At 40.3% G+C, this 27,218-nt stretch overlaps 1 protein-coding gene across 1 annotated transcript in view; it reads left to right on the top strand.

Moving 5' to 3' along the window:
* DCDC2 (doublecortin domain containing 2) overlaps positions 1-27,218 on the top strand; it is a 149,833-nt gene that overhangs the window by 41,178 nt on the left and 81,437 nt on the right. Inside the window, exons 4-7 of the mRNA XM_043908394.1 lie at positions 13,575-13,651; positions 13,782-13,913; positions 16,825-16,971; positions 18,748-18,802. Of these exons, the coding sequence (XP_043764329.1) occupies positions 13,575-13,651; positions 13,782-13,913; positions 16,825-16,971; positions 18,748-18,802 (411 nt within the window). The remainder of the gene's footprint in view (positions 1-13,574; positions 13,652-13,781; positions 13,914-16,824; positions 16,972-18,747; positions 18,803-27,218) is intronic.

Here is a 27,218-nt window from a genome sequence, read left to right on the forward strand (position 1 = left end):
CTGGAGTGGGTAGTTATGGTAGGGGACATTTAAGATTATACTTGTTTAACTTTGTATTTTGAAATCATTTCAGATAAAGGTTGCCAAAGAACACAGAGAATTTCTTGTTTGCTTTACTTTGCCCAGCTTCCTCAGTTAACTTCTTCCATAACCATAGAATCATTACTGAAAGCAGGAAATTAAAATAGATACAATGACCTAATTTACAAATCGTATTCAAATTTAGGTGGTTGTCGCACCAGTGTCTTTTTTTTCAGGTCCAGGATCCCATCCAGGGTTCCTCACTGCATTTAATTTATCATGTTGCCTAAGTTTTTACTAACAGGTGACTGCTCCTCTGTTTTTCATGACCTTCACAACTAAGGAAATGGCAACCCACTCCAGTATTCTGCCTGGAGAATCCCGTGGACAGGGGAGCCTGGTGGGCTACAGTTCACAGGGTTGCAGAGAGTCAGACACGAAAATGACTAACCCTTTCCCAACTGTGAAGGACAGCTCTTTTGTAGGATGTCCCTTTAGTTTGGGTTGGCCTGATGTTTTCTTGTGACTGGGTTGAGGTTATTTATTTTTTGACAAGAGCTTCAAGAAATGATCTTGTGTCCTGTTCAGTGCATCCCATCAGAAGGTACTGTTGGAGAAACGTAACTGAAAACAAAATCTCTCAGTCCTTAAATCCTCTCTACAAAGGTGGCAGAGAAAGAAACACTTTTGTTACTGAATATGCGTTAAATCAGAGTATGACATGAATCACAGGCAATCTACTAAGAGATTTCAATGACAGAGAGAAATTTTACTCTTGTATATAGTCAAGCAGGTGCCACCCACAGCATACATACATGTTTTCAAGATAATAACTTGTCCAAAGTGTGAGGACTTGAAAGCACCATTTGTCACACACCGTTCATTGTCAATTCACCTGGTATTTGGGGGTGACAATCTGTGTTAATTAGTAGGCTTTATCCAGAAGAAAAACTATAATACTCATATCTTTATGAAAAGAAGTAGCTTGCAGCTTGGAGTAAGGTATCCACTGAAATTAGGCTTCTGTCCCCCAACAGAAAGTGAAAGATAAGGGTGTTATCTCTCTTGATGTTTATATACTAGGTCTTTGAGAGAGACATTAGCAGGTCATAAAGTTGGCAAAGGCCTATCTTAATCTTCAGAAAGATTGTACATACCTTTCAAAGAGAGGAGAAAGTACTTATAATTGCCAGTTTTCTAAAGTACATGCTCTAAGAAGAAGTTGGGAAGGGAAATCTCTTGATTGAATCACTGAGAATTAATCCTTTTTTATTTTTTTTTCTTAGAGTACATAATGCTGATATGTCTTCTTATTAATGATATCAGTTTTGATCTCTTGGTTAAGGTGGAATTTAATAGCTTTCTCCACTGTAAAGTTAGTGTTTTTCCTTTGTGATTATCAAATATTTTGAGGGAAGATGCTTTGAAACTATGCAAATATACTTTTTCTTATCATTCAGGATTTTACCCACAAATTTTGTCATCCATGGATGGTTCCTGCCTGCAACAATTATTACAGTGCTATTTACCTAATGGTAATTTCCTATGTCCATTGTGCCTTCTACATCTATTTGTTGGAATTCTAGCATATGGGAGAGTTGTCCTTTTTCTCACATTTATTTGTTCATTCATTCATTCAGTTATTTCTTTATACCAATATGGGCTTGTGGGTATTTATTTTATTCTCTGGGATAAAATCCAGCACCAGCATATTTCATTTTGTTACTTAAATTATTCCTGCTTTGCCCATGCCGACTCTTTCAAGATGGCTTCTCTGTGGCATGGTTCAGACAATAAAGAATCTGCCTGCAGTGAGGGAGACCTGGGTTCACCCCTGGATGGAGAAGATCCCCTGGAGAAAGGAATGGCTGTCCACTCTATGTACAGAGAGAATCCCATGTACAGAGGAGCCTGGTGGGCTATAGTTCATAGGATGGCAAAGAGTTGGACACAACTGAGCAACTAACACTAGGCTAACACTTTTTTGAGCACTTCATTACTTTCTTGGCTTCCCTGGTGGCTCAGACGGTAAAGAATCTGCTTTCAATGAAGGAGACCTGGGTTCGATCCCTGGGTTGGGAAGATCCCCTGCAGAAGGGCATGGCAGCCACTCCAGTATTCTTGCCTGGAGAATCCCCATGGACGGAGGAGCCTGGCGGGCTACCATCCATGGGATCGCAGAGTTGGACACGACTGAGCGACTAAACACAACATCATTACTTTCTAGCGTCATAAGATGTAGGTTAATAGCTCTCTTAGTATTTATGAAGGACTGCAGGTAGATCGTGTGCAGTTGGCACATTCTTCAGTGGGAATCCTGAGGACTAAAGGACTTATTTAAATGCAGGTGGAGGTTGTACTCTGCCCACCTGGACCGCTCCTGCGTGCTCCGCATTTCTAACTTTCATCTTGCATTGTTATTTATCCACTTCCAGCTGCTCTGCATTCTTAGTGGAAATTTTACAGTCCACTGCCTGGATTGGTTTGGTAACCAGAATGCCATTTGGGAAAACAAACCAAACAAAAATGACAATGGTGAAATAGTAAGCAAGGGATAGTAAGTTAAGAAGAAATATTAAAGAGAAGTCTGATGACAAAATTTTTTTTCAATGCTTTGTTAGTGGTGGTTCCCGTAATGTCTCCTAAGGGTGCTCTTGAGTTAATTGGTTATTTTTTAACTTTATGAGGGTCATATTATTCTCTTCAGCATAGCATTAGGGAAACCCATGCTGACTTACTTTTGAATGCCTTAAAAATGACTCAAGTCCTGTTTGGTTTTGCTATAAGATAGAGTTCCCATTGAAAATAATTATTTTAGAATAAAGTTAGTAAATGAGAGGTTTAACATTATATATTCAGAATGCTTAGGATTATCTGGTCTTTTAAAATATTCCACAAAGCACAGAAGAGAGAAAATTAAACCAGAATGCCAATGGTTTAAAAATTTGTGATATGCTGGGAAGTTAATTTGATGGTTCAAAATTTGATGAAAATTGGTGATCATTTGTTTTTGCAGACAAAAACATTTAGCAGTATATACACATTTAAATATATGGTTACACTAGAATTTTTCAAGAAGGGTATTACTAATGATGGATATATTATCTTTTGGGTCACTTTTTTAAAAGTTTAAAAAAATTTTTAGATATTATGTTTTAAAGCAATTTTAGGTTCACAGCAAAACTGGGGGAACAGTACAGACATGTCCCACATACCTCTTGTCTACACATGTGCAGTCTCCCTCTTAATGGCAGGTAACTTTGGGGTCACTTTTATGCTAAAGAGAAATCTTTTACCTTGCTGTTTTGAGTAGTCATATTCTTTGTGAATTTGTTTTGAGTTGTTTTCCTGCTTCAGCGAAGAGAGACATTCATTTAGAGAACAGTTCAAAAGACAAATATGCAAACTGATGCTAGGATATCTGTTATTGGCAGAAAAATGACCCTCTGAAACAGATGATAATTCACACCCGACAGATGAATCCTAACCCTTCTTCTGGGAATCAGCCCCTGGACTGGGTACAACAACATGGGGACCTGTAGGGGGCCGAGGTAGAGATGAGTGGTTTCATCAGCTCAGAGAAACTAATTGGACCCTTCTGGGAATGTTCTAAACAGCTGGTTCATTATAATTAGAAACATCTCCTATAACTAGATTGTCGCTGAAGTTAGAGTAGTTGGAATTTTTCATTATTATATAACAATGCTGATGAAAATACTTCACTGGCTCTGGTGATTTTGTCACTGCCTTGCCTTCCTGGAATTTCTAAAATTTCAGGGGGTTAACAGATTTCAATTTTTATTCCATTGAAGTCCCATAAATTATACTGATATAGTCATGTAAGGAATATCTGACAGGTAGCAGCAAAGGGGAGAGAAACTTGAGTGGTCTTGAGAAGAGACTGGAACCACTGCCTGAGGGTGGTCTAGATATGCCAGTATATAAAAATGTTTATGAATATTTAGTTGTGTATAATTCAAGAAAGATCTTGTTTAAGTGGGTGCAAATATGTGTCTACTATTTCTGCTAGTGGTCCATTTCTGCCTTGAGCAACATCAGTAGGAATGAACCCTAGGCTGGGAATCAGAAGTGGACCCATGTGACTGCTGCTTTACTTTCTATGTGACTTTGAGGAGTGGAGAGGGTCGTCTTTTCCTTTCTATATAATTGGAATAATACTAACCTCATCATATTATTTTGAGGAACAAACATCACTATAAATGAAAGCATTGAATAAATTCTGATGTATTTTGCAATTATAAGTGTATCTGAAAATAACTAGCAAAGATACTGTAAAACTCAAGGTAAATATGGACAGTGTTTGATGTAGTTCTGGGCATGGTATGTGCTCAAAATAATTGGTCCTAATTTTGTTTAATTTTTTACTGAAGCTATTCCCCTCCCCCTCCCACACCCACACATATACACACACGTGAGCACGCACATACACAGTGGACTATTACTCAGTCACAAAAAAAGAATGAAATAATGCCATTTGTCACAATATGGATGGACCTAGAGATTCTCATTGTAAGTGATTATCATATTAAGTCTGACAGAGAAAGACAAATATCATATTATATCACTTAAATGTGTCTAAAACAAATGACACGAATGAACATATTCACAAGACACAAGTAGACTCACATCCATGGAAAATAAACTTGTGGTTAACAAAGAGGAAAGGAGGGTAAACAAATTAGGAGTTGAGATTAACATACAAGTACTGCTATATATAAAATTGATAAACAACAAGGACCAACTGTATAGCACAAGAAACTATACTCAGTATCTTATGATAATCTATCAAGGAAAGGAATGTGAAAAAGAATATATACGTGTGTGTGAATCACCTTGCTGTACGCTTGAAACGAATACAACACTGTAAATTAACTATACTTCAATTTAAAAAAGTATGTACTGAGTGCATTCTATGTCCACAGCACCATGAATGGATCTTTGAGTTACAGTTGCGGTTCTATACTAAAAAAATAAATAAATAAGAGAGAGATGCAGTACATGAAAATATTGATAATATAAGGGAAATGGGTTATACCTGTGGAAAATGTTGTCTGAGAGATTCAGACAAGATGATATGGAATTTCTGAGGAGAGAATTATTTCCAGATGAGTGAAGGGTAGGTGATAGGATAGTGAAAAATGAGGTTAGATTGTGAAGAAATGAGGCCAGAGTATGAAGAGTGTCAGAGTATGAAGAAATGGGGCCAGCTCAAATACGATCTCAAATACCCAAGTCCAGGACACACGGACTTGGTCTAAAGGCAGTGGTGGCCTCTGGAGGAAAATAGAGTTGAAGGCTTTTTGTGTGGGTTGAGCTGTATGTTGCCAATGAGTAACTTCAGTATGCTTTTGTCCCTAAAAGCCTAAGTCTTCAGGCTTTAGTTATAAAAGGACAGTTTTTATGTGGACGGTTACAAAAACATGATACATATTTTTAAAAGCAGTTTAAAATTGAGTCTTTTAATTGTATCAAGAGTTTTTTTTTTTTAATCAGAGATCAGTCGTCTTTAGATTTTCATGAGGGTGTCCTTTAACAGCATCATTTCCTCAAGTCCTTAGCCTCACACTGGTTTACTTGGCCTGGGGTTTCAAGAGGTGGCGAGTGCTGAGTTTTGAGGCTGTTGGAGTCTCTGAAGCATTCAGCCTAACAGCCCCAGGGAGTGGTATTGCCGCTTCATTGATTAGCTCATGGAGTATCCCTTTGGGCAAGTTTAGCAGGATTATCCTTATTTTTACAGAGCAAGAAAATGAGGTGTGAGGCATTGAATTGGCAATCAGTCCTGGAGTTCAGAATTTCAGACCTTTAGTCAGTTCCTCAGTTTGTAGATCTTGATTTTATCAATCCAGGTATGTATTTGCACAACCACAATTTTAATTTCATTGAGTTTATTTTTAATAAAAATTAATATTTTTAAGATCATGCAGGTTTTAACTTGACCCAGCTGCAGTATTGTCCAAGTGTCACATGGAATTTGACTAAATTAAATGATAAGCATCAAATTCACATAACTTTTTTTTCCTGCTTATTATTATTATTTTGGCTTTGGTATGGCCACTGATGATATAAACATAATCTAAATAAGATGCCAGAGGCAGAGTGATATATTGGAAGGTGCATGTGCTTTATATCCAAAGACCTGGCTTGTTCCATTCTAGCAGAGTGAACACAACTTAAGTCACTTTGCCACCTTGGACTCTGAAATATTTCCAAATTTATGTTTGGAATATTTCCAAAAAAAATGTTAACCAAATATTTAGTCTGTCTGTCTATCTGTTTCTTTATCTGCTTACCTACCTAGTTTCCACTCAAGGAATGATTCCCCTCTGATTCACCAGGCTAAGCTCCTTCTCAGACTGGGTTTTTCCAAGACAATGTTGAACCCTGTTCAGAATCAAAACGAGAGGACCGCTGTAAGCATGCCCTTCGTTTGCTTGGTAGCGGTTCCCTTGCTCACTGATAAAGCCAACCAGGAGTGTGCACTCTGCTGGGTCCAAAATGAAAGACTGGGTTTTGCATGGATGCCGTTTCATTTGACTTGGTTCCATAGTCACAGACCACACACCTAACACTGGCCAGGATGCTCATCAATGAGACATGCCTGGTCCATGGGGGTCCGAGTGGGAGTACCTCCACTCTGTCCCTTGGGGTCCATCCCTCCGTCACCAGGTGTATTGATACATAACGTTATTCTCATGTTTCAAACATTATTTTCAAAGGGCCTTGGAAGGTGTACAGGCTGATAAGAAAATGTACCTATTTAAAAAATATATTCTGATTCATTATCACACTTCTTATATCTAAGCCGCAGTGTCTCTAGATTAACACCAAGTGGCCAATACTTAATTCCTGATATGAGCTCTGGGAAAGTTCCTTTTATGTGTAATTGATTTGCTTAATTCTTTTGTGATTTTAAGTTATTATTTAAAATGACAATTAGAAAAATGCATTTTTAGTGAAAAATGGTACTTTTTTCCCCTCAAAAGTCCTGTTTTATATAATGGTCTTACATATTTTTTTTCAATTCAAATATATTGCTTGGATTGTGTTTTCAAATTCTTGTATTACTATATCTGGAAACAGACATTAGTTAATTATATATAATAATTCAAAGAAATGTATACTTAAGGTTAATCTTCAATTCACACTGGTTAATCATGAACATTTGGGGAATATTTTTGTCATACTGAATGAGGAAAGCAGCTTATTCAAGACAGATGGTTTGATTTGATTCAAGCAACAATATATACACTTAGAATAAAGTTATATAATTATTCAAAAAATCATCTATTTGTGAATTTCTGTGTATAGTTACTATCGACAAGTATGTAGTCAAGAAAAATAGCATGTATCAGACAACTCACTGGGCATTTTCAAAGTTATTTGTTTTTATAATGTATTCACCTTCATCTTTAATTCAACAATCCAACAGGGTATTAAGTAATCAAGGTCAAGCAACCATTTAAAAAATAACAATTGGTATGAAGTATGTGCTTAACACATTACTAGTTAATATTGAGAGTTACTGTGCAGTAACAGTAGGGACAATAAATTGAAAACTAGATTAAATAAAATGTATGATATGTTAGATAATGGTGAATGCTATTTAAAAAACAAAAAAGGCAGGGAAGGGCAATAGAGAACCAGGGATGTGGCAGAAGTTTTAAGCCCAGTGGCCAGGGCGGCAGTATTCAGAGGTGGGGAGGGTTTCATGAGAAAGATACGCATAGATGTGGAATCAGAAAGGCCTGTCCTTCAAACATGCAAAGATTCACTTGCAGTTAAATAATTCTGGAATATTTTCCGGAAAATAACATATTTTCTTATGGTATCAGTTTGGCTAAGTTGCTCAGTATGTTTGACTCTTTGCCTCCCCATGGACTGCAGCACGCCAGGCTTCCCTGTCCATCATCAACTCCTGGAGCTTTCTCCAACTCATGTCCATCAAGTCCTTGATGCCATCCAACCATCTCATCCTCTGTCGTCCCCTTCTCCTCCTGCCTTCAATCTTTCCCAGCATCAGGGTCTTTTCCAGTGAGTCAGTTCTTCGCATCATGTGGCCAAAGTATTGGAGTTTCAGCTTCAGCATCAGTCCTTCCAATGTCAGGATTGATTTCCTTTAGGATGGACTGATTTGATCTCCTTGCAGTCCAAGGGACTCTTAAGAGTCCTCTCCAGCACCACAGTTTAAAAACATCAATTGTTTACCATTTGTTTTTGTTTATGGTCCAAGTCTCACATCCATACATGACTACTGGAAAAACCGTAGCTTTGACTAGACTGGTATTTGCTGGTAAAGTAATGTCTCTGCTTTTTAATATGCTGTTTAGGTTGGTCATAGCGTTTCTTCCAAGGCTATGCTATAGTATGAGCTAAATAAATCAAGTGACTTGGGATCAATCAAGAATAAAGCTTGCAATACATTCCATTAAACTGAAAAAAATTGCCTCTTCTTTATTTCAGCAGTTTCTCAATTCTGATAATATATTCTACAGATACACTGTAGAATAATGTATTCTACAGATACAGGAGTATATTCTACAGGTAAACTCATTGCAAGATTCAGACTTAAAAAAAGTAAGGAAAACCACTAGACCATTCGGGTATGACCTAAATCAAATTCCTTATGATTATACAGTAGAAGTGACAAATAGATTCAAGGGATTAGATCTGATAGACAGAGTACCTGAAGAACTATGGATGGAAGTTTGTAACATTGTACAGGAGGCGGTGATCAAAACCATCCCCCAAAAAAAGAAATGCAAAAAGGCAAAATAGTTGTCTGAGGAGGCCTTACAAATAACTGAGAAAAGAAGAGAAGCAAAAGACAAAGGAGAAAAGGAAAGCTATGTCCATCTGAGTGCAGAGTTCCAAAGAATAGCAAGGAGAGATAAGAAAGCCTTCCTCAGCGATCAGTGCAAAGAAATAGAGGCAAACAATAGGATGGGCAAGACTAGAGATCTCTTCAAGAAAATGAGACATACCAAGGGAACATTTCATGCAAAGATAGGCACAATAAAGGACAGAAATGGTATGGACCTAACAGAAGCAGAGGATATCAAGAAGAGATGGGAAGAATACACAGAAGAATTATACAAAAAAGATTTTAATGACCCAGATAACCATGATGGTGTGATCACTCACCTAGAGGCAGACATCCTGGAGTGTGAAGTCAAGTGGGCCTTAGGAAGCATCACTACAAACAATGCTAGTGGAGGTGATGGAATTCCAGTTGAGCTATTTCAAATCCTGAAAGATGATGCTGTGAAAGTGCTGCACTCAATATGCCAGCAAATTTGGAAAACTCAGCAGTGGCCACAGGACTGGAAAAGGTCTGTTTTCTTTCCTATCCCAAAGAAAAGTAATGCCAAGGAATGTTCAGACTTCTGCACAGTTGCACTCATCTCACACACGAGCAAAATAATGCTTAAAATCCTCCAAGCCAGGCTTCAATAGTACATGAACCAAAAACTTACAGATGTTCAAACTGGATGTAGAAAAGGCAAAGGAGCTGGAGATCAAATTGTCAGTATCCGTTGGATCATCAAAAAAGCACAAGAATTCCAGAAAAATATCTACTTCTGCTTCATTGACTACACCAAAGCTAATGACTGTGTGGATCACAACAAACTGGAAAATTCTTCAAGAGATGGGAACACCAGACCACCTTACCAGCCTCCTGAGAAATCTGTATGTGGGTCAAGAAGCAACAGTTAGAAGCGGGCATGGAGCAATAGACTGGTTCCAAATGGGAAAGGAGTCCATCAAGGCTGTATATTGTCACCCTGCTTATTTAACTTATATGCAGAGTACATCATGCGAAATGCTGGGCTGGATGAAGCACAAGCTGGAATCAAGATTTCTGGGAGAAATATCAATAACCTCAGATATGCCAGATGACACCACCCTTATGGCAGAAAGCAAGGAGGAACTAACGAGCCTCTTGATGAAAGTGAAAGAGGAGAGTGAAAAAGCTGGCTTAAAACTCAACATTCAGAAAACAAAGATCATGGCATCTGGTTCCATCACTTCATGGCAAATAGATGGGGAAACAATGGAAACAGTGACAGACTATTTTCTTGGGTTCCAAAATCATTGCAGATGGTGACTGCAGCCGTGAAATGAAAAGACACTTGCTCCTTGGAAGAAGAGCTATGACCAACCTAAACAGCATATTAAAAAGCAGAGACATTACTTTGCCAACAAATGTCCATCTAGTCAAAGATATGGTTTTTCCAGTGGTCCTGTGTGGATGTGAGAGTTGGAGCATAAAGAAAGCTGAACAGCGAACAATTGATGTTTTTAAACTGTGATGTTGGAGAAGACTCTTGAGAGTCTCTTGAACTGCAAGGAGATCCAACCAGTCCATCCTAAAGGAAATCATCCTGAATATTCATTGGAAGGTCTGATGCTGAAGCTGAAATTCCAGTACTTTGGCCACCTGATGCGAAGAACTGACTCATTGGGAAAGACCCTGATGCTGGGAAGGGTTGAAGGCAGGAGGAGAAGGGGACCACAAGAGGATGAGATGGTTGGGTGGCATCACCAACTTGATGGACATGAATTTAAGCCTGCTCCGGGAGTTGGTGATGAATAGGGAGGCCTGGTATGCTGCAGTCCATGGGGTTGCAAAGAGCCGTACACGACTGAGTGACTGCACTGACTGACAGATACATTTACATATCCATACAGATAAATATTGTGAGGAAATCTATCATGGCATCATTTGCAACAGCAAAAGCTTATTACTTATTTTGGCCAACCATGTGGCATTCAGGATCCCTGCCAGGAGTCCAACCTGTGCCCCCCACAGTGGAAGCATGGAGACTTAACCACTGGACCACCAGGGAATTCCCTGCGAGAGCAAAAGTTTAGAAGCAAGTGGAAGGATTGTCATTGAGGGACAGATTAAATAAATTATGGTAGATTCACAGCGTGGATATCATAGCTTTTATAAAGAATGAAGCAACCTTTACTCGATCAATGTGGAACAGTTTCTGTGGTGAATTGTTAAATGAAAAAAAGCAAGATGCGAAAGAATATGCATAGCAAGTGATCCCTGTGTTTAAAAATTACATGTATAAAATGTCTACATAAGACAATATGCAGGTGTAGGCTGTCTTTGAATGACCATTGTTAAGTTAGTTGCAGCTTTGTGGTTGGGGGACCAGAGGTAGGGATATTCCTCCTTTTTACTGTATCCTCCATTTTACCACTTGAATTTTGGTCAGGTGCATACATTATCTGTTAAACTTTTTAAAAAAGTCAACATCACTGTAAATGTTAGCTTAGGGCCAAGAATCTCTGGGTTTAAAAAAATGTACGAAGATTGTTTATGATTGATTAAAAAATGTTCACTCTAGTTTTTTTTAATTAAATTTCAATAAACATTTATTGTGCAATTAGGCATTGCCAAGCGCTGATTTAGGCACTGGCAAGTCAAGAATTTTGCCCCTTGTTCTTCTCAAAATGGCATAATTTTCCAGAAGAGAGTCGCATGAATTATTTAAGGTTAATTTATCTTTAACTACCACAGTGCAAAGCAAGTAGAAGTTCATAGGTGTGGACAACTCTGCCCCTTAGTATGTGTGACTTTAGGCAAATTAAATGATTAACCTCTAGTTTCTTTGTTTGTAAAATAGGGTACTTACTTCAGGGCATGGTTTTGATGTTCTAATGATATATAATGCCTTTACTTAGTACAAGGCTTGTCATTAAATATAGTGCAGTAAATGTTGGCTGTTTTCATTAATCAGTTCCCTTTCAAATCAGGAAGGAAAAACAGCCCTGTAAGCAAGCGTGATCAGCAATCCTGTAGTAGCTATATCAGTCTGAGACAGGAAGGTGAAGAAGGATGAACAGGGAAGGACTGCTGATCACCAAGCTGGGTGTTGATTAGCGAGTGGCATTTCAGCAGCTGGAAGAAGGGGGAGGGCATTTTAGGCAGGGGCAAGATGAGCAGAGGTATGGAAGAGGATTCAGAATGTGTTCGGGCAATGGATTGGGGGCCGGCTGGTTTGACCTAAAGTCACACCTAGGGGTTGTGGAGGAAGAAGTATTTGGTGGAAGGTGAGGGAAGCTAGTAACAGTGGTTGGTCATCGGGGTCCTTGTAGGCCAAGCTTAAGAGTTGGGACTTAGGGCTTCCCTGGTGGTCCAGTGGTCAAGGATCTGCCTTCCAAGCAGGAGACACAGGTTCAATCCGTGGTCTGGAAAGATCCCACACCCACAGAACAACTAAGTCCATGTGCCACAACTACTGAGCCCTTGCTCTAGAGCCCATGAGCTGCAACTGCTGAGCCCGTGTGATGCAAATGCTGAAGTTCACGCACCTTAGAGCTGGTGCATGAAGCAATGAAGCCCAAGGGCAGCCAAAAATAAAAAATTAACTAACTGAAAAATGAAGAGTTGGGATTTATCTTTCACTGGAATCCAGATAGTAGAAGACTGAGGAGAAGATGGGGTGAAAGGAAATAGGAAGAGGAATGATGAAGAGGAGAGAAAGGGCCACAGGGTCAAGGGGGAAACTGAAAACAATGGGGGTGGAGGGCCTTACATATTTAATGGAACAGGCAGCAGGGGACAAAATCAAGACACGCAGACTTAGCTCTGTAAAGGGGTCAGGATCCTTCTGAAACAGGCAGCAAAGGAGAAAAGTGGTGAAGATGTAGATGAGGTGAGCTTGGAGGGAAGTGAGGTTGAGAGCCTTCATGCCTGTTGAGCTTTATTCTCTTGAAGTTTGGAAGGAGATGATGTGCTGAGAGTAAGTGTGCCTGGAGTGAGATTTTAGGATTTAGGGTGAAAGGTGAGGATTTGGACAATGCACTGTGGGAAATGTAAGAAATAGTTGATTTGGGAGGAGGAGAGGCTTGACCAATGCCAAAGCCTTGTCTTAGTCGAAGGTGCCTGAGGTGCCATATGGTTCTCGATACAACAGCTTGGACCCTGGAAACAAAAGGGGCCAGAAAGATGACCAGACCCACCCAGATGCAAGGGGGGTTGGGAAGGGAACGTGCTGTTTAGAGTGTGGCTGGTGAACGGAGGAGGAAGTGAAGCTGAGAAAAGTTGATGGAGTCAGTCTTAGGAGAACTGGATGGGGTTAAGTGCCTGGCGGGGACCCAGTGACTCTAGGGAGTGGGTGGATGGGCAGAGATGACCAAACACTCTGTTTTGCCTGGAGGGGGAGGGCACTTCATTCAAAAATTTATACATTTACTTATTTTTGTTTGACAGAAAGGAACTATTTTAAAAATGGCCTTGGAATTCTCACAGTAGCTCAGCAGTTTCAGTTTTTGGTATAGATCGTGAGGAGTATGCCCAGGGCTTAAAGAAAATCTTTCTTGAGAGCTCTGTTAAAGCTATATGCCATTGATAGAGGGTGAGCCCAGAGGGTTTATATAAGTGGGGGAAAAAAAGCAAGGTTTTAATAAAAGCATCGCAGTTCTCAGCCAGCTCCCTGGAAACCTCTAGTTTTTCCTCATAGGGAAAAAAAAACACTAACAAAAGTACAATGATTTGTATTTCTTTATTTTTAAAGGTAAAACCAGTAACCCACAGCAGGATCAATGTGTCATCTCGCTTTAGAAAACCACTTCTGGAACCCTGCACCATCTTGTAAGTTGGAATCCTTTATGTTTTGGGTCAGAATTAGTGTTGGTTTCCTTTTGGTTTGGGACTTCTTCTGTAGTTTTAAAGGCATAACTGTGTCGAATGGTTTGCCTCACTGGCTTTGCCTTTTTTTCAGCTTGATTGCAAATGGAGACCTCATAAACCCAGCTTCTCGACTCCTCATTCCTAGAAAAGCCTTGAATCAGTGGGATCATGTACTGCAGATGGTCACGGAAAAGATAACTCTGAGGAGTGGGGCTGTCCACAGGTATGTCAGAGTAATCTTCTTGCAAGTGGATGGGCTCAGAATTATTGAGGACATTCCCATGAGGCCCTGGAGACACTGGTACCTAGATCTGAGTTTGGGGTCACTAGTTTGTCTCTATGTGCCTCAGTTTCTCGATCTATAAAATGGGCATATAATTGTTCTTACCTTGTAGGGTTGTTTTCCAGTTTATATTTTTGTTATTCTTTATGTTGCTTTTCTCATGAAGTTATGTTAAATTTTGATGCAGTCAAATTTTTAGTCTTTCATTACGATCATTAAGTTCTATGATTAGCTTAGGTTCTCTTCACTCCTAGATTATAAAGAAATTATCCCATGTTTTCATCTTTCAACTTTTAACTGTCGTTTAAACCTTTGATCCTTTTGGATTTTACTTTGGCATCAGGAGTAAAGGCAGATCTCAATAGTTATATATTGATTTTTAAAAAAAGATATATCGTTTTGCCTTTTGACACATACACAGATGTAAACCCACTCAATAAATGCTCTGAAACACACAAAGATATATAAACACCCTGCATGCCCAGATATACCTATTCATACCTATTCATACATACCTATTCAATTTGATGTGAACAAATTGATAAATAGAAGTAAAATATAGGCAAGGACAAACACAGAAAAGAGAATAGAGTTATATGTCCCCTGAACATGTGAATACTTGTTCTTAATTCTTAAGAACTTAATTCTTTTTTTTTTTTAACTTTTAATTTTGACTTGGGTATAGCCAGTGAGCAATGTTGTGATAGTTTCAGGTGACAGCAAAGGAACTCAGCCATGCAGACACATGTATTCATTCTCCCCAGACTCCCCTCCCACCCAGGCTGCCACATAACATTGAGCAGAGTTCCATGTTGGAGAAGCTTAATTCTTAGTGTAATGCCAGACATGAGTGAGATTTGCATGTTGCTCACTCGGGACACCCCCACCCTCCCTTAACAGAACATGGTGGTTTAAAAACACCTGGTGGTGGTTTAGTCGCCAAGTTGTTTTCGACTCTTGCAACACCAGGGACCAGCCCCCCAGGCTCCTCTGTCCATGACATTCTCCAGGCAAGAATACTGGAGTGGGTTGCCATTTCCTTCCCCAGTGGATCTTCCTGTCCTGGGAATTGAACCTGGGTCTCTTGTATTGCAGGCAGATTCCTGACAACTGAGCTAAACAGAACATGAGTAATTCTTATGTTTGGACCATTCCTGGGCATCGGTATACATATCAAAAACATCCCACACAAATTCGTTCAACTCCCTGTTTATAATTCTCATGTTCTGTAGCAAAGGAAGAAAGCAGGTCAGCAAGAGTCACATAAAAGAAGGCTAAATTCACAGGCTAGAATTTATTTGTGTCCTTTACCTGTCTGTAGAGAAAAGCAGTCAAATCTTGGCTGTTGCCAGATCCACCACTTTGCTGTCTTTTAATTTCTAGCTGTAAAAGTTAGTGACGGATTCAGATCTTCCTATTTTGAAGTAAACGAGAGAAGAAGAACTTCTGGGTCTAGGCCTCCATCTAGGGGCTGGTTTCCAGCAGGTTCTCCCCCAGGGGCAGAGTTACCACTAGGGGCTGCTGGCAGTGTCCAGAGTTATAGGGAATGGAGGTGGCTACTACTCCCATCTTGTGGGTAGAGGCCAAGGGTGCTGTTGACATCCTACAATTCCCAGGACAGCCTCCCACCTCTCCTACAATTATCAGATCCAAAACATCAATAATGTCCAGAGGCCCTGGTCTAGGTCAAGGCAGGAAAACCAGATTATCTGGGTTAAGTGTTGGTATTTAGACTTGTAGGGATAAAAGTACGTTACTTTAGCATCTTCATACTAACTCAACACTAACACACTTTAGGGGGTTAAGTGGCTGCTTTTGTTTTACTTCTTGACTCCATACGATATGGCGTTTCACATAATCAGTAAATAAGCAGACAGATCAATGGATTTTTTTTTTTCTTTGCAAATGTCACTACCCTTAATTTTGTGATATAAGAAGTCTGAGAACTTTTAAAACGATCCTCTTAAAATCCTTCCAGTTACTAACTCTTGTTTATCACCTTCAAAAACATGCATTGTCTTCTTTGTGGCGTGGTTTTCTAAACCGTCTGTTTTTTTCTTGCTCTTTAAACAAACTGTGTGGACACTTTAAATCGTCTAGCAAGGTTATCACTGTTCTCTTAATAAGTAACACATTGTAGTTTGCAGCAGCAGTTTTACAGTAAAGGGAGGTTCTTGTGAAATCCCTTGATTCTGGGAAGATGACGAAAGGGAAAAAAAGAGAAGCATGAACGCTATGCAGTTCTGCATCATTAATACTGGCAATGGGTTCTTTTACCTGCTGCCCTCGCACCTCTTGTTTTCTGACCTAGTTCTGTGTGTTTGTATGTACAATTCTGTCTGAGGGCTGCTCGTGGATGTTAACCTGAATAGTGCATTAAGAAAATAAATTTTCTAAGTGCTCACGGGATATGAAGAGAAGAATCAAACTTCAGTGGAAGCCAAGCTTCATTTAAAGTATGACATTCTCTGAACGGCAACCCACTCCAGTATTCTTGCCTGGAGAATTTCATGGACAGAGGAGCAGGCTACAGTCCATGGGGTTGCAAAAGAGTTGGACACGACCGAGCACACACACACATTCTCTACAAGTTAATTCTGTCCCTCTAAACTCTAGATATGGCAGCAGTAGGGGATCCTTATGTTAGACTGCCAGGTTCTGTAAAACTAGACCATAATTGCATCTGCATTGGTATTTAGCTGAGTCTTATGACTTTGAGACATTTATAATTTAGTGTTTAGCATAGTTTCAAATGAGCCAATTTAGGAATAGAGTTTTTAATTGACTGTGATTTTAGCGGTTCTTGAAATGCTTGTTAACATCTTAATTGCTGGCATTCATATTTTGGCAGACTCTACACTTTAGAAGGAAAACTGGTTGAGAGTGGGGCAGAGCTGGAGAACGGGCAGTTTTATGTGGCTGTCGGCAGAGATAAGTTTAAGAAGTTGCCTTACAGTGAATTACTTTTCGACAAGTCGACGATGAGAAAGTCTTACGGGTACGTTTGCATCCTCACTCACGTCTCATATTTTAGTTATCACTTGAAGTAGCATTGAATCTTATGCTGGCCCCGGGTCTGTTTTTTAGAATCTTGTTTATCAGTTAGAAAGGAAAGGATGTCCGAAACATGTTGATCACTGTTTATTTTGCTGTGATTGGATGTTGAGAACTATTGCATAAAAATATAATATTGAGGAATCTATGATAGACTATGTATTTTTTAGCCACTCACTTATGAATTTATAATAAATATAAAGATTTATTTTTGTGAAAAAGGTACAGGGCAGTGAGCTTCTCTGCAACACAGGCTTTTAGAAGTCTTAAAAACATTAACTTGATTGAATAATTTTTTTAGTTGGTGCATAGAAGAACATCTACAGGTGGTTAAAAAATAATATTTTCTACTTAAAAATAATAATGTTAAAATATAGAAATGATATTTCTTTTACACAAATAAGTGGAGCGCTGGGTATATAATTATTTCAGGCAAAATAAAGGTTACTCTTACACACAGTGCACAGAGAACCCTTTTGCTCTATGAGATGTTGGACATTGGTGAAGAATGCCTTCTTTTAGCCCAGCAGGTGAACTGCCCAGGCACGCGTTTGCATGAAGAGCCTCAGCCCCTGCTTGCAGGGACCCTCGGGCTTGCTCACGGTGCCCTGCGGTCCATTGCCGCTGCTCTTCTGTGTCTACTTGGCTAGAAAACTGACTTTGTGTAGTTGCTCCTAGTCGGATGCGTGACATGTGACAGAGATAGAGCAGAATGTCATAAGTGTGTTTTCCATTGATTTGTAATCCCGTGTAACTTGACGAAGAGACTAGCCCAGGGTTTCTCAATACGGAATAGGTGGAATGGAATTTCAGGGGTGGTGTTTGAAGTATCGCAAAGAGCACATTGCTTTCTAGCACTTTAGAACTATTTATCAGACTTACTGCCAACCATCCTTACCCATCCATGAAATCAAGTCCTTCACAAGGTCACTCTGAGAAGCGACGCTGGGGTAGACCGCTGTGGGTTGCAGTACATTCTGCAGTGAGACCTTGTGCTTGTACTTGATGGCAATGAGAAAACTCGGTCATGGTGGCCTTTCTCAGGCAGGTGCGAAATTTGCCTTTACCTCCGTGGCTTCTTATTGTCAGAGAGGTCCAGCTGGGTTTCAAGCTGGATCTTTTCCTGTGAAGAAACATCTGGGAAATACTTAGAGGCAAAGAGCAGTTTTTACATTTTTTGATGAGAGTGACTGGTTTGGAAACTCCCTGAATATAAATGCCAGTGTTTTACCATTCTGTGTTTCTACCAGATATGATAGACATGATAAAAAAAACTTCATCATTTTTAGTTTTAAATACGATCTGGCAAAATTGTCACGCAGCTTGGGAAATGCCTTTTTTTTTGAAATGCAAATTAAAAATTTAGGGATTTGATTTTAAGTGGTATGAAAAAGTTAAAAGTGGTACTAAATTTATTTGTAAGCATCAACTAAAATGCTATACAAGAAAACATTAAGAATCTTTTGGACAGTGGAAACTAATACAACATTGTAAAGCAGTTATACTCCAATTAAAAAAAATAATCTTTTGGAATGGAATTTGGAAATGTTTTGGTGGTCTTTGTGAAATTGGGAAAGTTAGTGGTACTTTTTGTAGAATACTGATGTCTACAGATAGTTGAGTTCCAGGTTGGGGTGATACACTGAGATGATAATTATCTTGCCTTGTATATTATTTGTGAATAATATTCAGATTTCTAAATTGCAATTTGTTTTCACAGTCAGAAAACCTCTTCACTACCTCCAATTGTAGGATCCAGAAAGTCTAAAGGCAGTGTAAGTATCAGATACTTTACTCATTAATGTTCTGTATTTCTGTACAATAACAGAGAGACTGTCCTTTGAGTTTCAATTAAATTTGAAGAAATAAAATTTAGCCACCTTGTGGCATATGAGCAGTTATGTGAACACTAGAACATTAATGTTACAACCTGGTTTCTAAAGGAGAGCTGATGTTTTGAAAATATGGATTCTAAAAGAGGTATCTTTTTCCTAATATATAGACTTGATAAAATTTATACCAGCTTGAAATCTAGGCAATAATACATAAATGAGAAGAAATGCTGTTTTAGGGCACATCACTGGTCTGCCAGTGTAGTTTTCTGTAACTGACAAAGACTGAAAAGAAAGTGTATGTAACAGAATGGCAATCCTCAGTTACATTTTTTAAAAAGATTGAGAATCACTCTAAATATTTAGCTCCTTATCAGAATCTTTTTCATCCACCATTCATTCATCTGTTAATTCAGCATATACCTATTGAATACCCGTTACGTGACAAACATTTAGTAGGTAACGTCTTAACCTGTTTGCATTTTTTGTCTGTACCCCCTCATGGGGATGAGCTTCATGTCCTGCTGGAGTATTGCTTTGACAGGTCTTCTTGGCTGAAACTTCTCTTTCTGCTCTTTTGGTTGAATTTCCTGACCTGTAGAGGTCAGAATTGACCTGACATTTCCCCTTTCTGAATTAAATAAGCAGAACTCTTACACTGGTGTCTTGTAAAATAAGTGGCTGCTGGACAATGATATTGTCTTCTAATGATGATTTAGATATTCCTTCCCCTCCCCCTTTTCTGTAACATCCCATGAAATTCTTGAAAAGTTTTTTTTTTTTTTTTTTTTTTGCGTGAAGAAATAGTGCTGACCTCGACCAAGTTTCTGAGCTTGGATGCCTGAGAAAATGGTGGTACTATGGCTAATTAGAGGGCAGCTAGAGGAAAGAATGACCTGCTTAATTTCTAATGCATTAAGTTGTCAATGTCATCACAGAATCTAGCTGCAGACTGATCAGCAAGTAGTAGTAAATGGCAGAGACTGAGGACATCAGATGACAGTTTGCAAGTTCATCCACGTGACGGTCATAGTCAAAGAGCAGAGGCATGTCATGGTGAGGTTCTTTCCTCGAACCTCACACAGCCCGGCGAGGAGCTGGCTTCATCACGCTGTTGAGTGGGAGGATGGGGAAGTGGGAGTAGAGAGCGTTGGGTGCAGAGCTCACAGTGAGAGCTACAGAGGACCCATAACTTCATGGATGTGGAGAGCAAGGGGAGAGAGAGTGTTCCAGTAACTGAAAAATATATTGTAACCATCGTAAAGCTAAATGTGTGCTTGCATACTAAATCACTTCAGTTGTGTCTGACTCTCTGCGACCCTATGGACTGTAGCCTGCCAGGCTCCTGTGTCCATGGGATTCTCCAGGCAAGAATACTGGAGTGGGTTGCCATGCCTTCCTGCAGGAGATCTTCCTGTCACAGGGATCGAACCCGTGTCTCTTAGTCTCCTGCATTGGCAGGCGGGTTCTTTAGCACTAGCGCCACCTGGGAAGCCCGTAAAGCTAAATAAAGTCCAGGAATTTAGATTTGGGAAACTGCCCTTCTGTTCTTCTTCAGGACTTTGTGGAGTGGAATCTCTTCCATGTACCATGCATGTAGGAACTCATTAACCGTTATGGTACAGCTGGAAAGGTGATGGTTAAACAGAGACCAAGTGTAGTTGAATAACTGACCCAGATCACAGGGAAAGTTCATGTCAGAACCAAGATCAGGACTCAGGTCTTTACATTCACAATGACTGAACTTTGGGATTAGGTGCTTATTATTCTTCTGAAATTTAGAATGTCTGATTTTTTTTAAATTAAAAATGTGTTTCCAGTTTTCAAATCCATACACAGGAGGCATATATGTACCTCTTTCTTTTTTTTTTTTTTGTGTACCTCTTTCTTGCTCTCTTGTATGGAAGTTCTTTAGAATCTGTGCTGTGAATACTGGGTTACCTAATGATGACTGGCTATGTCTTCCGTGTGTCTGGCCTTGAACTAAGCCCCAGGGAGATAGTATTGAGCAAAAAGACACAACACTCTCTCTTAGCTCTGTCCTACTCAAGGAGACAAAGTTATACAAACGATACCACAAAGCAGTGTATAATTGCAAAGTGTGATTAAAATGAGAGGAAAGGATGGCACGATATACAGGAAAGTAAAAGGAGAATTTAGATATGTGTATCAGGAAAAGGTCTCTTTTAGGACGCAAACTTTAAGGACTCAAAGTTATGTTTTGAGATGAGTTTCCATCTCATACACAAGCAAAGACTCAACATTATATTGCCAGGCTCTGACTTAGAATAACACAGGGATATCAGAGTCCGTCCCTTTTTTCACAGTGCTTTCTCACGAAGCATTCTGTAGATTCATTTGTCCATTTATCTGGTCCTCCAGCCATCCATCCAACACATGTTTAACAAGCACCTACTGAGTGCTAGGAATTTCCTTCAAGCAGCTGGCATAGATTGGTGACAAGCTTTCAGACTGCACGGAACTTTTGTTCTAGTGCCTTTGTCTGTGGTGGAAGAATGGGGGTAGACAGACGATCAATCTCTAAACAAATAAATAATTTCGGGCGGTGATAAGTGCCATGAGGACACTAAAATGTGGCAGGGCACTTGTTGATATAAAACGCTCTGAGGCTGAGACCTTAATGAGGTAAAGCAGCCAGCCGTACGAGCTGGGGGCAGGGGAGAAGGAGCCTCCATGGCAGAGGAAACTGTCACAAAGGCCCCCGGGAAAGAGCTTGGCATAAAGAAAGGGGACAGAAAGAAGGCTGGGGTGGTCTGTGATGAGATTGGAGAGGCAGGCAGGGCCCAGTGGTGCAGGCCATGGGTGGAGTTTGGCTTTGATTCCTTACTGGAACACCATTTGACGGGCAGAGGAAGGGAGTGATAACACTTGATTTCTATTTTTAAAAGATCATTCTGGCTGTGGTGTGTGCAGAGAAGTGGATGGGGCTAGAATAGAAGCAGGAGGCAATGGGACGGCTGGAGTCCTGAGTGATGCGGGCGACTGGGACCTGAGGCAGCAGGGGACATTAATGTTGTCACTGATGGCTGCATTCACCCAGTAGCCATTTATCGAGTCCATATTATGTCCCGAGCACGAGGAGAAGGGGACAACAGAGGATGAGATGGTTGGATGGCATCACTGACTCAGTGAACATGAGTGTGATTAAACTCTGGGAGATGGTGATGGACAGGGAGGCCTGGCGTGCTGCAGTCCACGGGGTCACAAAGAGTCGGACACGACTGAGTGACTGAACTGAACTGAGCTGTTTTTATTGCTTGTGGGGAGGGGGAGGCAGAGATTCCAGAGAAAACCGTAAATGTCTGAAGCCTCCATTCTGGAGGAGGAAAAAGACAAACAAATACACAGTTGATATTAATCAGGGATAAACTTGAAGAAACATGTACAGGGGGAGAAAGTTAGAGAGGGTGCAGTACCCCCTGGGTGGCCAGGGTGGGCCTCTTGTAGGAGATTTTATTCAGCAGAGGGGTGTAACCCGCCAGGCACACAGTAAGTTTCCATGAAACCTGTCCAGTGCATGTGTGAGTGACTGGCCGTGAACCACAAGGAGAGAATATTCTACACTGGGCATTCCAAAGTCACAGACTCAGTTTTTAAGAGAAGGATCAATTTGCTCCTTTCCTTTAATTAATTGGTTCCCTGGAGAATGTATGTGTTTTCAAGATCCTTAACTGCTTGACACTGCGTGGGGGTGAGTGTGAGTGAAGGGGTCGCTGGGTGAGCTGGCTTACAACTTAGGGAACTGCTTCCTGTTCAGTCCAAGGGAAGGCATCCCTGAACTCCTGATGCAAATCAAAGGGGACCCAGAGTTGGATTTTTAGGAATTCTTTTCTCCGCAAGCTTTCTAGGAATGGCTGTATCGCATAATGAAGGGAAGTGTGGGTGGGGGCCTGATAGAACTTGAAAAAGAGAGAGAGAAAGCTGCAATACTCCCCATAGAGCACCTGCTATTCAGAAGTGATGAGTCAGCAAAGCCCCACCCTTGTGGTAGGAAGTATGGGTAATGGGGTTTGGGGTAAAAGTGAGGTGGTTTGGTGGAGGATCCTGCAACCCTTTCAAAACAGCCACGGAATGCCCTGTGCAAAGCAGGAAAAGATCAGAAGTCACCCCTCATACAGACTGGGGGTCACAGAAACAAGTACTTTGAGATTCTAGCCTGGGAAACAAAGGGAAAGATAAGTGAATCCTCTGAAATTCTATTAAGTTTGAAAAATTAACCCACCAGCGGGAGGCTGTCCTCTGGCTGTGAGGTTTCAGCACAGAGTCCAAGCACCCTCTAGTGGAAGAGACGTAAAATCAGGGACGTGCTTGAAAGTTGGGGCCAAAGACTACCTGACGTTGTCCTCAGTTGTCCTTCATTCCCAAGTGGCTAATACATTCTGTGATCAGCAATTTACAGATGCAAATATGGCAATTGCTCGGGTTTTGGTGAGAAAATGTGACTATCCGTGTATCACAAAGTCACGGTGAAAGGTCGATTCTGAAGCTTCCAGAACTCCATTTTGCCTTTCGGGAACCTGTGTCCAGTTTGGATAAAAAGGTTTCTCACACTTCCTGTCAGCACATACGCAGAGAAACACCAGCCTGAGTCTGAGTGTGGTCCCCTGCTCACAAGGTCTCCCGGGTGCTTCGCTGAAACACACACAGTGTGAGTCCTGCTTTGTGCGGCAAATCCCTCACAAAATCACTTTACGAGGGATTTGTGTGATGCGTTATGGCTTTTGTGTCTTTGGCACATGTTCATGAAGGCTTAAAGTGAATTTACCATGGTAATGACAGAAACCTGAGTTGACTGGATCTTGTTGGTAAGAGCCTAGGGAATGATCTAAAACAATACCAATTTGAGTAGAGTAAGGGGGTGATCGAAGGGCTCTTTTTAGTTTTCTGTTGGTTTGAGCCAGAGGTTTGCTATTTCTATCAGGTATTTTGATATGTGTGTGAGGAAAAAAACAGGACAGTGCTTGAATGATCACATAGGGTCTAGTGTTTGCATGGGATGCCCTGTAAAATGAGGCTCCTGCTTGATTTCTTCCACTTTGGGATAAAATCGCAATCTATTACTTCCAGGTGACTTTTTAAGGGAACCAAACCATATGATAGCTGTTTCTAGTCCCTTGGGAACTAGGACGCTTCAGTGTAGTAGAAAAATCAAGCCTGGATAACTTTGAGAAAGTTAATCTCTTTATCTGAAAAATAGTAGTAGAAAAATCAAACCTGGGTAACTTTGAGAAAGTTAATTCCTTTATCTGAAAAAATGCCTTTCTATGCATTTGGTAAATATTTGTGTTTATGAGTATTTAGCACACAAGAGGTACTCAGTAATGTCATCAACTAACGTAGCAGTATGAGATGACAATCTTATTCCATATGCCCCATAAATAGCAATGACTATCCATTTACGAGTCATATGTAGAAGTCTCAAAAAAGGAAGGAAGATCCCTCTTCTATTCCTCTGCCCTTCCCTCTCTCTCTATAATTTGTCTATGTATTATTTATAATTTATATAATTAACTATGTAAATAGATAAGTATACAACGTATACTATATAATTTATTTATATTTGTATTAATTTATTATACATGTTTTTATTTTTTAGATGGATCTTGTTTTCTTTTTTTATTGTATATCAGAGTATAGTTGATTTGCAGTGTTAGTTTCAGGTGTATAGCAAAGTGATTCAGTTATATATATATATATCCATTTTTTTCAGATCCTTTTCTCACTTAGATTATCACAGAATATTGAGTAGAGTTCCCTGTGCTATACAACGTGTTTTCTTTTTAAAATAGAAAACATTTAAATTCTTTCCAGTTTTCTAATTACAAAACAATTATTTTTTTCTAAGTTTAATTTGTGTTGTGTTAGTCACTCAGTCATGTCTGACTCTTTGCAACCCCATGGGCTGTAACCCTGCAGGCTCCCCTGTCCATAGAATTTTCCAGACAAGAATACTGGAGTGGGTTGGTATTCCCTTCTCCAGGGGATCTTCCCCACCCAAGGATCGAGCCCGGGTCTCCTGCATTGCAGGCAGATTCTTTACCATCTGAGCTACCAGGGAAGCTGTTTAATTTAGTTCTTGTCAAGTGCCTGGCAATTAGTCATTAACCTAATTAGTCTATTAAGTCACTAACTTAATAGAATTTGAATGCATGAGTGTCAGTTACCAAAGCTATGCCTCATAGAGTTATTGGAATCAACTAGTCTTTCTTGATGCTCCAGAATCAGTCTTTTGAGTGTCCCTATCAGAAATGGAGTAAATCAGAACTTCTTGTATATTCAACAAGAGAGTTCATGCTTAAAATCATGTGAATCCTCAGTGTCCCTAGGGTGGAGCGTCTGCTATTCCCTTGTTTTACCCCTTTTGTGACTAAGGCTTTTCCCAGAGAGCTGTTTAAAAAAAAAAAAAAGAAAAAAAAAAACCTCTCATGATGAGATCCAGAGTTTTGCTTTCTTTGTTTCATTTTAGTCCTGATAAGTTGAACAGCATCTCTGAACATTCTAGTAGGCTTGCTAGAAGGGTTACTCCTCTCATTCAAGGCTTTTAAAATTTTAGAATCTTGAGATGAATAGCTGCTGCTGAGTCGCTTCAGTCGTGCCCGACTCTGTGCGACCCCATAGACGGCAGCCCACCAGGCTCCGCCGTCCCTGGGATTCTCCAGCAAGAACACTGGAGTGGGTTTCCATTTCCTTCTCCAATGCATGAAAGTGAAAGTGAAGTCACTCAGTCATGTCTGATTCTTCTCGACTCCATGGACTGCAGCCTATCAGGCTCCTCCGTCCATGGGATTTTCCAGGCAAGAGTACTGAGATGAATAGACTAATTTGAAAATAGACTAGAATGTGAGACCAGGCTGATGGTTCCTTCTCATATGATGGTTTTGGAATCTCTGCTGTAATCATATTAGCCATTTCTCCTGTCTGGCAGTTTATGGCTTTGCAAGAAATAATCACTGAAGAAAAGGAAAGGAAAAAAACCCAACTCTGGTTGCAGTTAATGCAATAATTAAGTGGAAACTGTATGTTTAAATTGCAGTTGGAATAGGAAATTAAATTATGCAAAAAAGTGTTATAGATTTGGACAAGTTTTCATACTGTTAATAAATCTATGCATAATTCATTTTCTTGTAGGCTATGACAAAATAGCATAAATAACTTCATTTGTAAGGCTGTGAAATTTTCTATTCTTAATTGGGTGATAGCTAAAGCTATTTAAACACTTCTGGATGACTGAATATCTAAATGTTTAAAATGAGCAGTTATAATAGGTTTCTAGGCAGATTTGTTTATTTAACATTACTACATTTATTTTCAGATACTAGCATAGTACAGATGTTGCATAAAATTGCACCCAATATGGTGTAAATTTGATACAATTTTTAAGAAAAAGATATTAACTCTCTGCTCTTGGAGGAAGCCCTCTGATAGTCTTTGAATAAAACTACACGCCAGACACCGTTTGTTTTGTTTAGTCGGTAAGTCGTGTTCAACTCTTTTGCAACCCCACGGACTGTAGCCTGCCAGGCTTCTCTGTCCCTGGGATTTCCCAAACAAGAATTCTGGAATGGGCTGCCATTTCCTTCTCCAGGGGATCTTCCCCACGCAAACATCGAGCTCACGTCTCCTGCATTGCAGGCAGATAATTTACCATCGAGCCACAAGGGAAGCCTGCCAGGCATGGTACCGGTTGCTTTATAAATGTTACCATTTCATTTCATTCATTTCATGTAAGAGATCTAACAGCAGGCACGTTAATCCCATTCAGTTGATAAGGGGTCCATGGGGTCACAAAGAGTCGGACACGACTGAGCGACTGAACTGAACTGAACTGAGTTGATAAGGAAATAGGTTCCAAGAAGGTAGGAACTAGTTACCCCAAGGGCCCATTGGTGGTTGGTGGCCGTGCAGTGACCCTGAGTCAGGGTCTCTAAAACGTGCATCATTTCTGCCACCTGCAGCCTCACGCCTCACACACTCAGGAAGGTGTAGCGCCTGAGTGTCCTAAGGCCGAGGCTGTCTTGTTGGAGGGAATTTCTTGCGCTGAGAATCAGCACAGCCATTCCTTGGGTACAGTGGCCACCACTGTAGTGGCTCTTTCGCGGCTCCCCAGGAACTGTACACGTGCCCGCCACGGCAGCCGCCGAGCCCAGCCTCACTGTCATGCTGGGAAGCCCCCTTTGCAGATGCAAGCTCTTCATTTCCAGATGCACATGGGAATCAGAGGCAACCACCATAGGTGTGGTCAGCGGGGGCTGCCTTACAGAAATGGTGGTGGGGGATATGTGGTCTTGAGCTGCTTGTATCTATGTTGCTCTAGATTTGTGATTCCTAGAGATGGTGA

Source organism: Cervus elaphus, chromosome 7, assembly GCF_910594005.1.
Source record: "Cervus elaphus chromosome 7, mCerEla1.1, whole genome shotgun sequence".
Classification (NCBI taxonomy): Eukaryota; Metazoa; Chordata; class Mammalia; order Artiodactyla; family Cervidae; genus Cervus; species Cervus elaphus.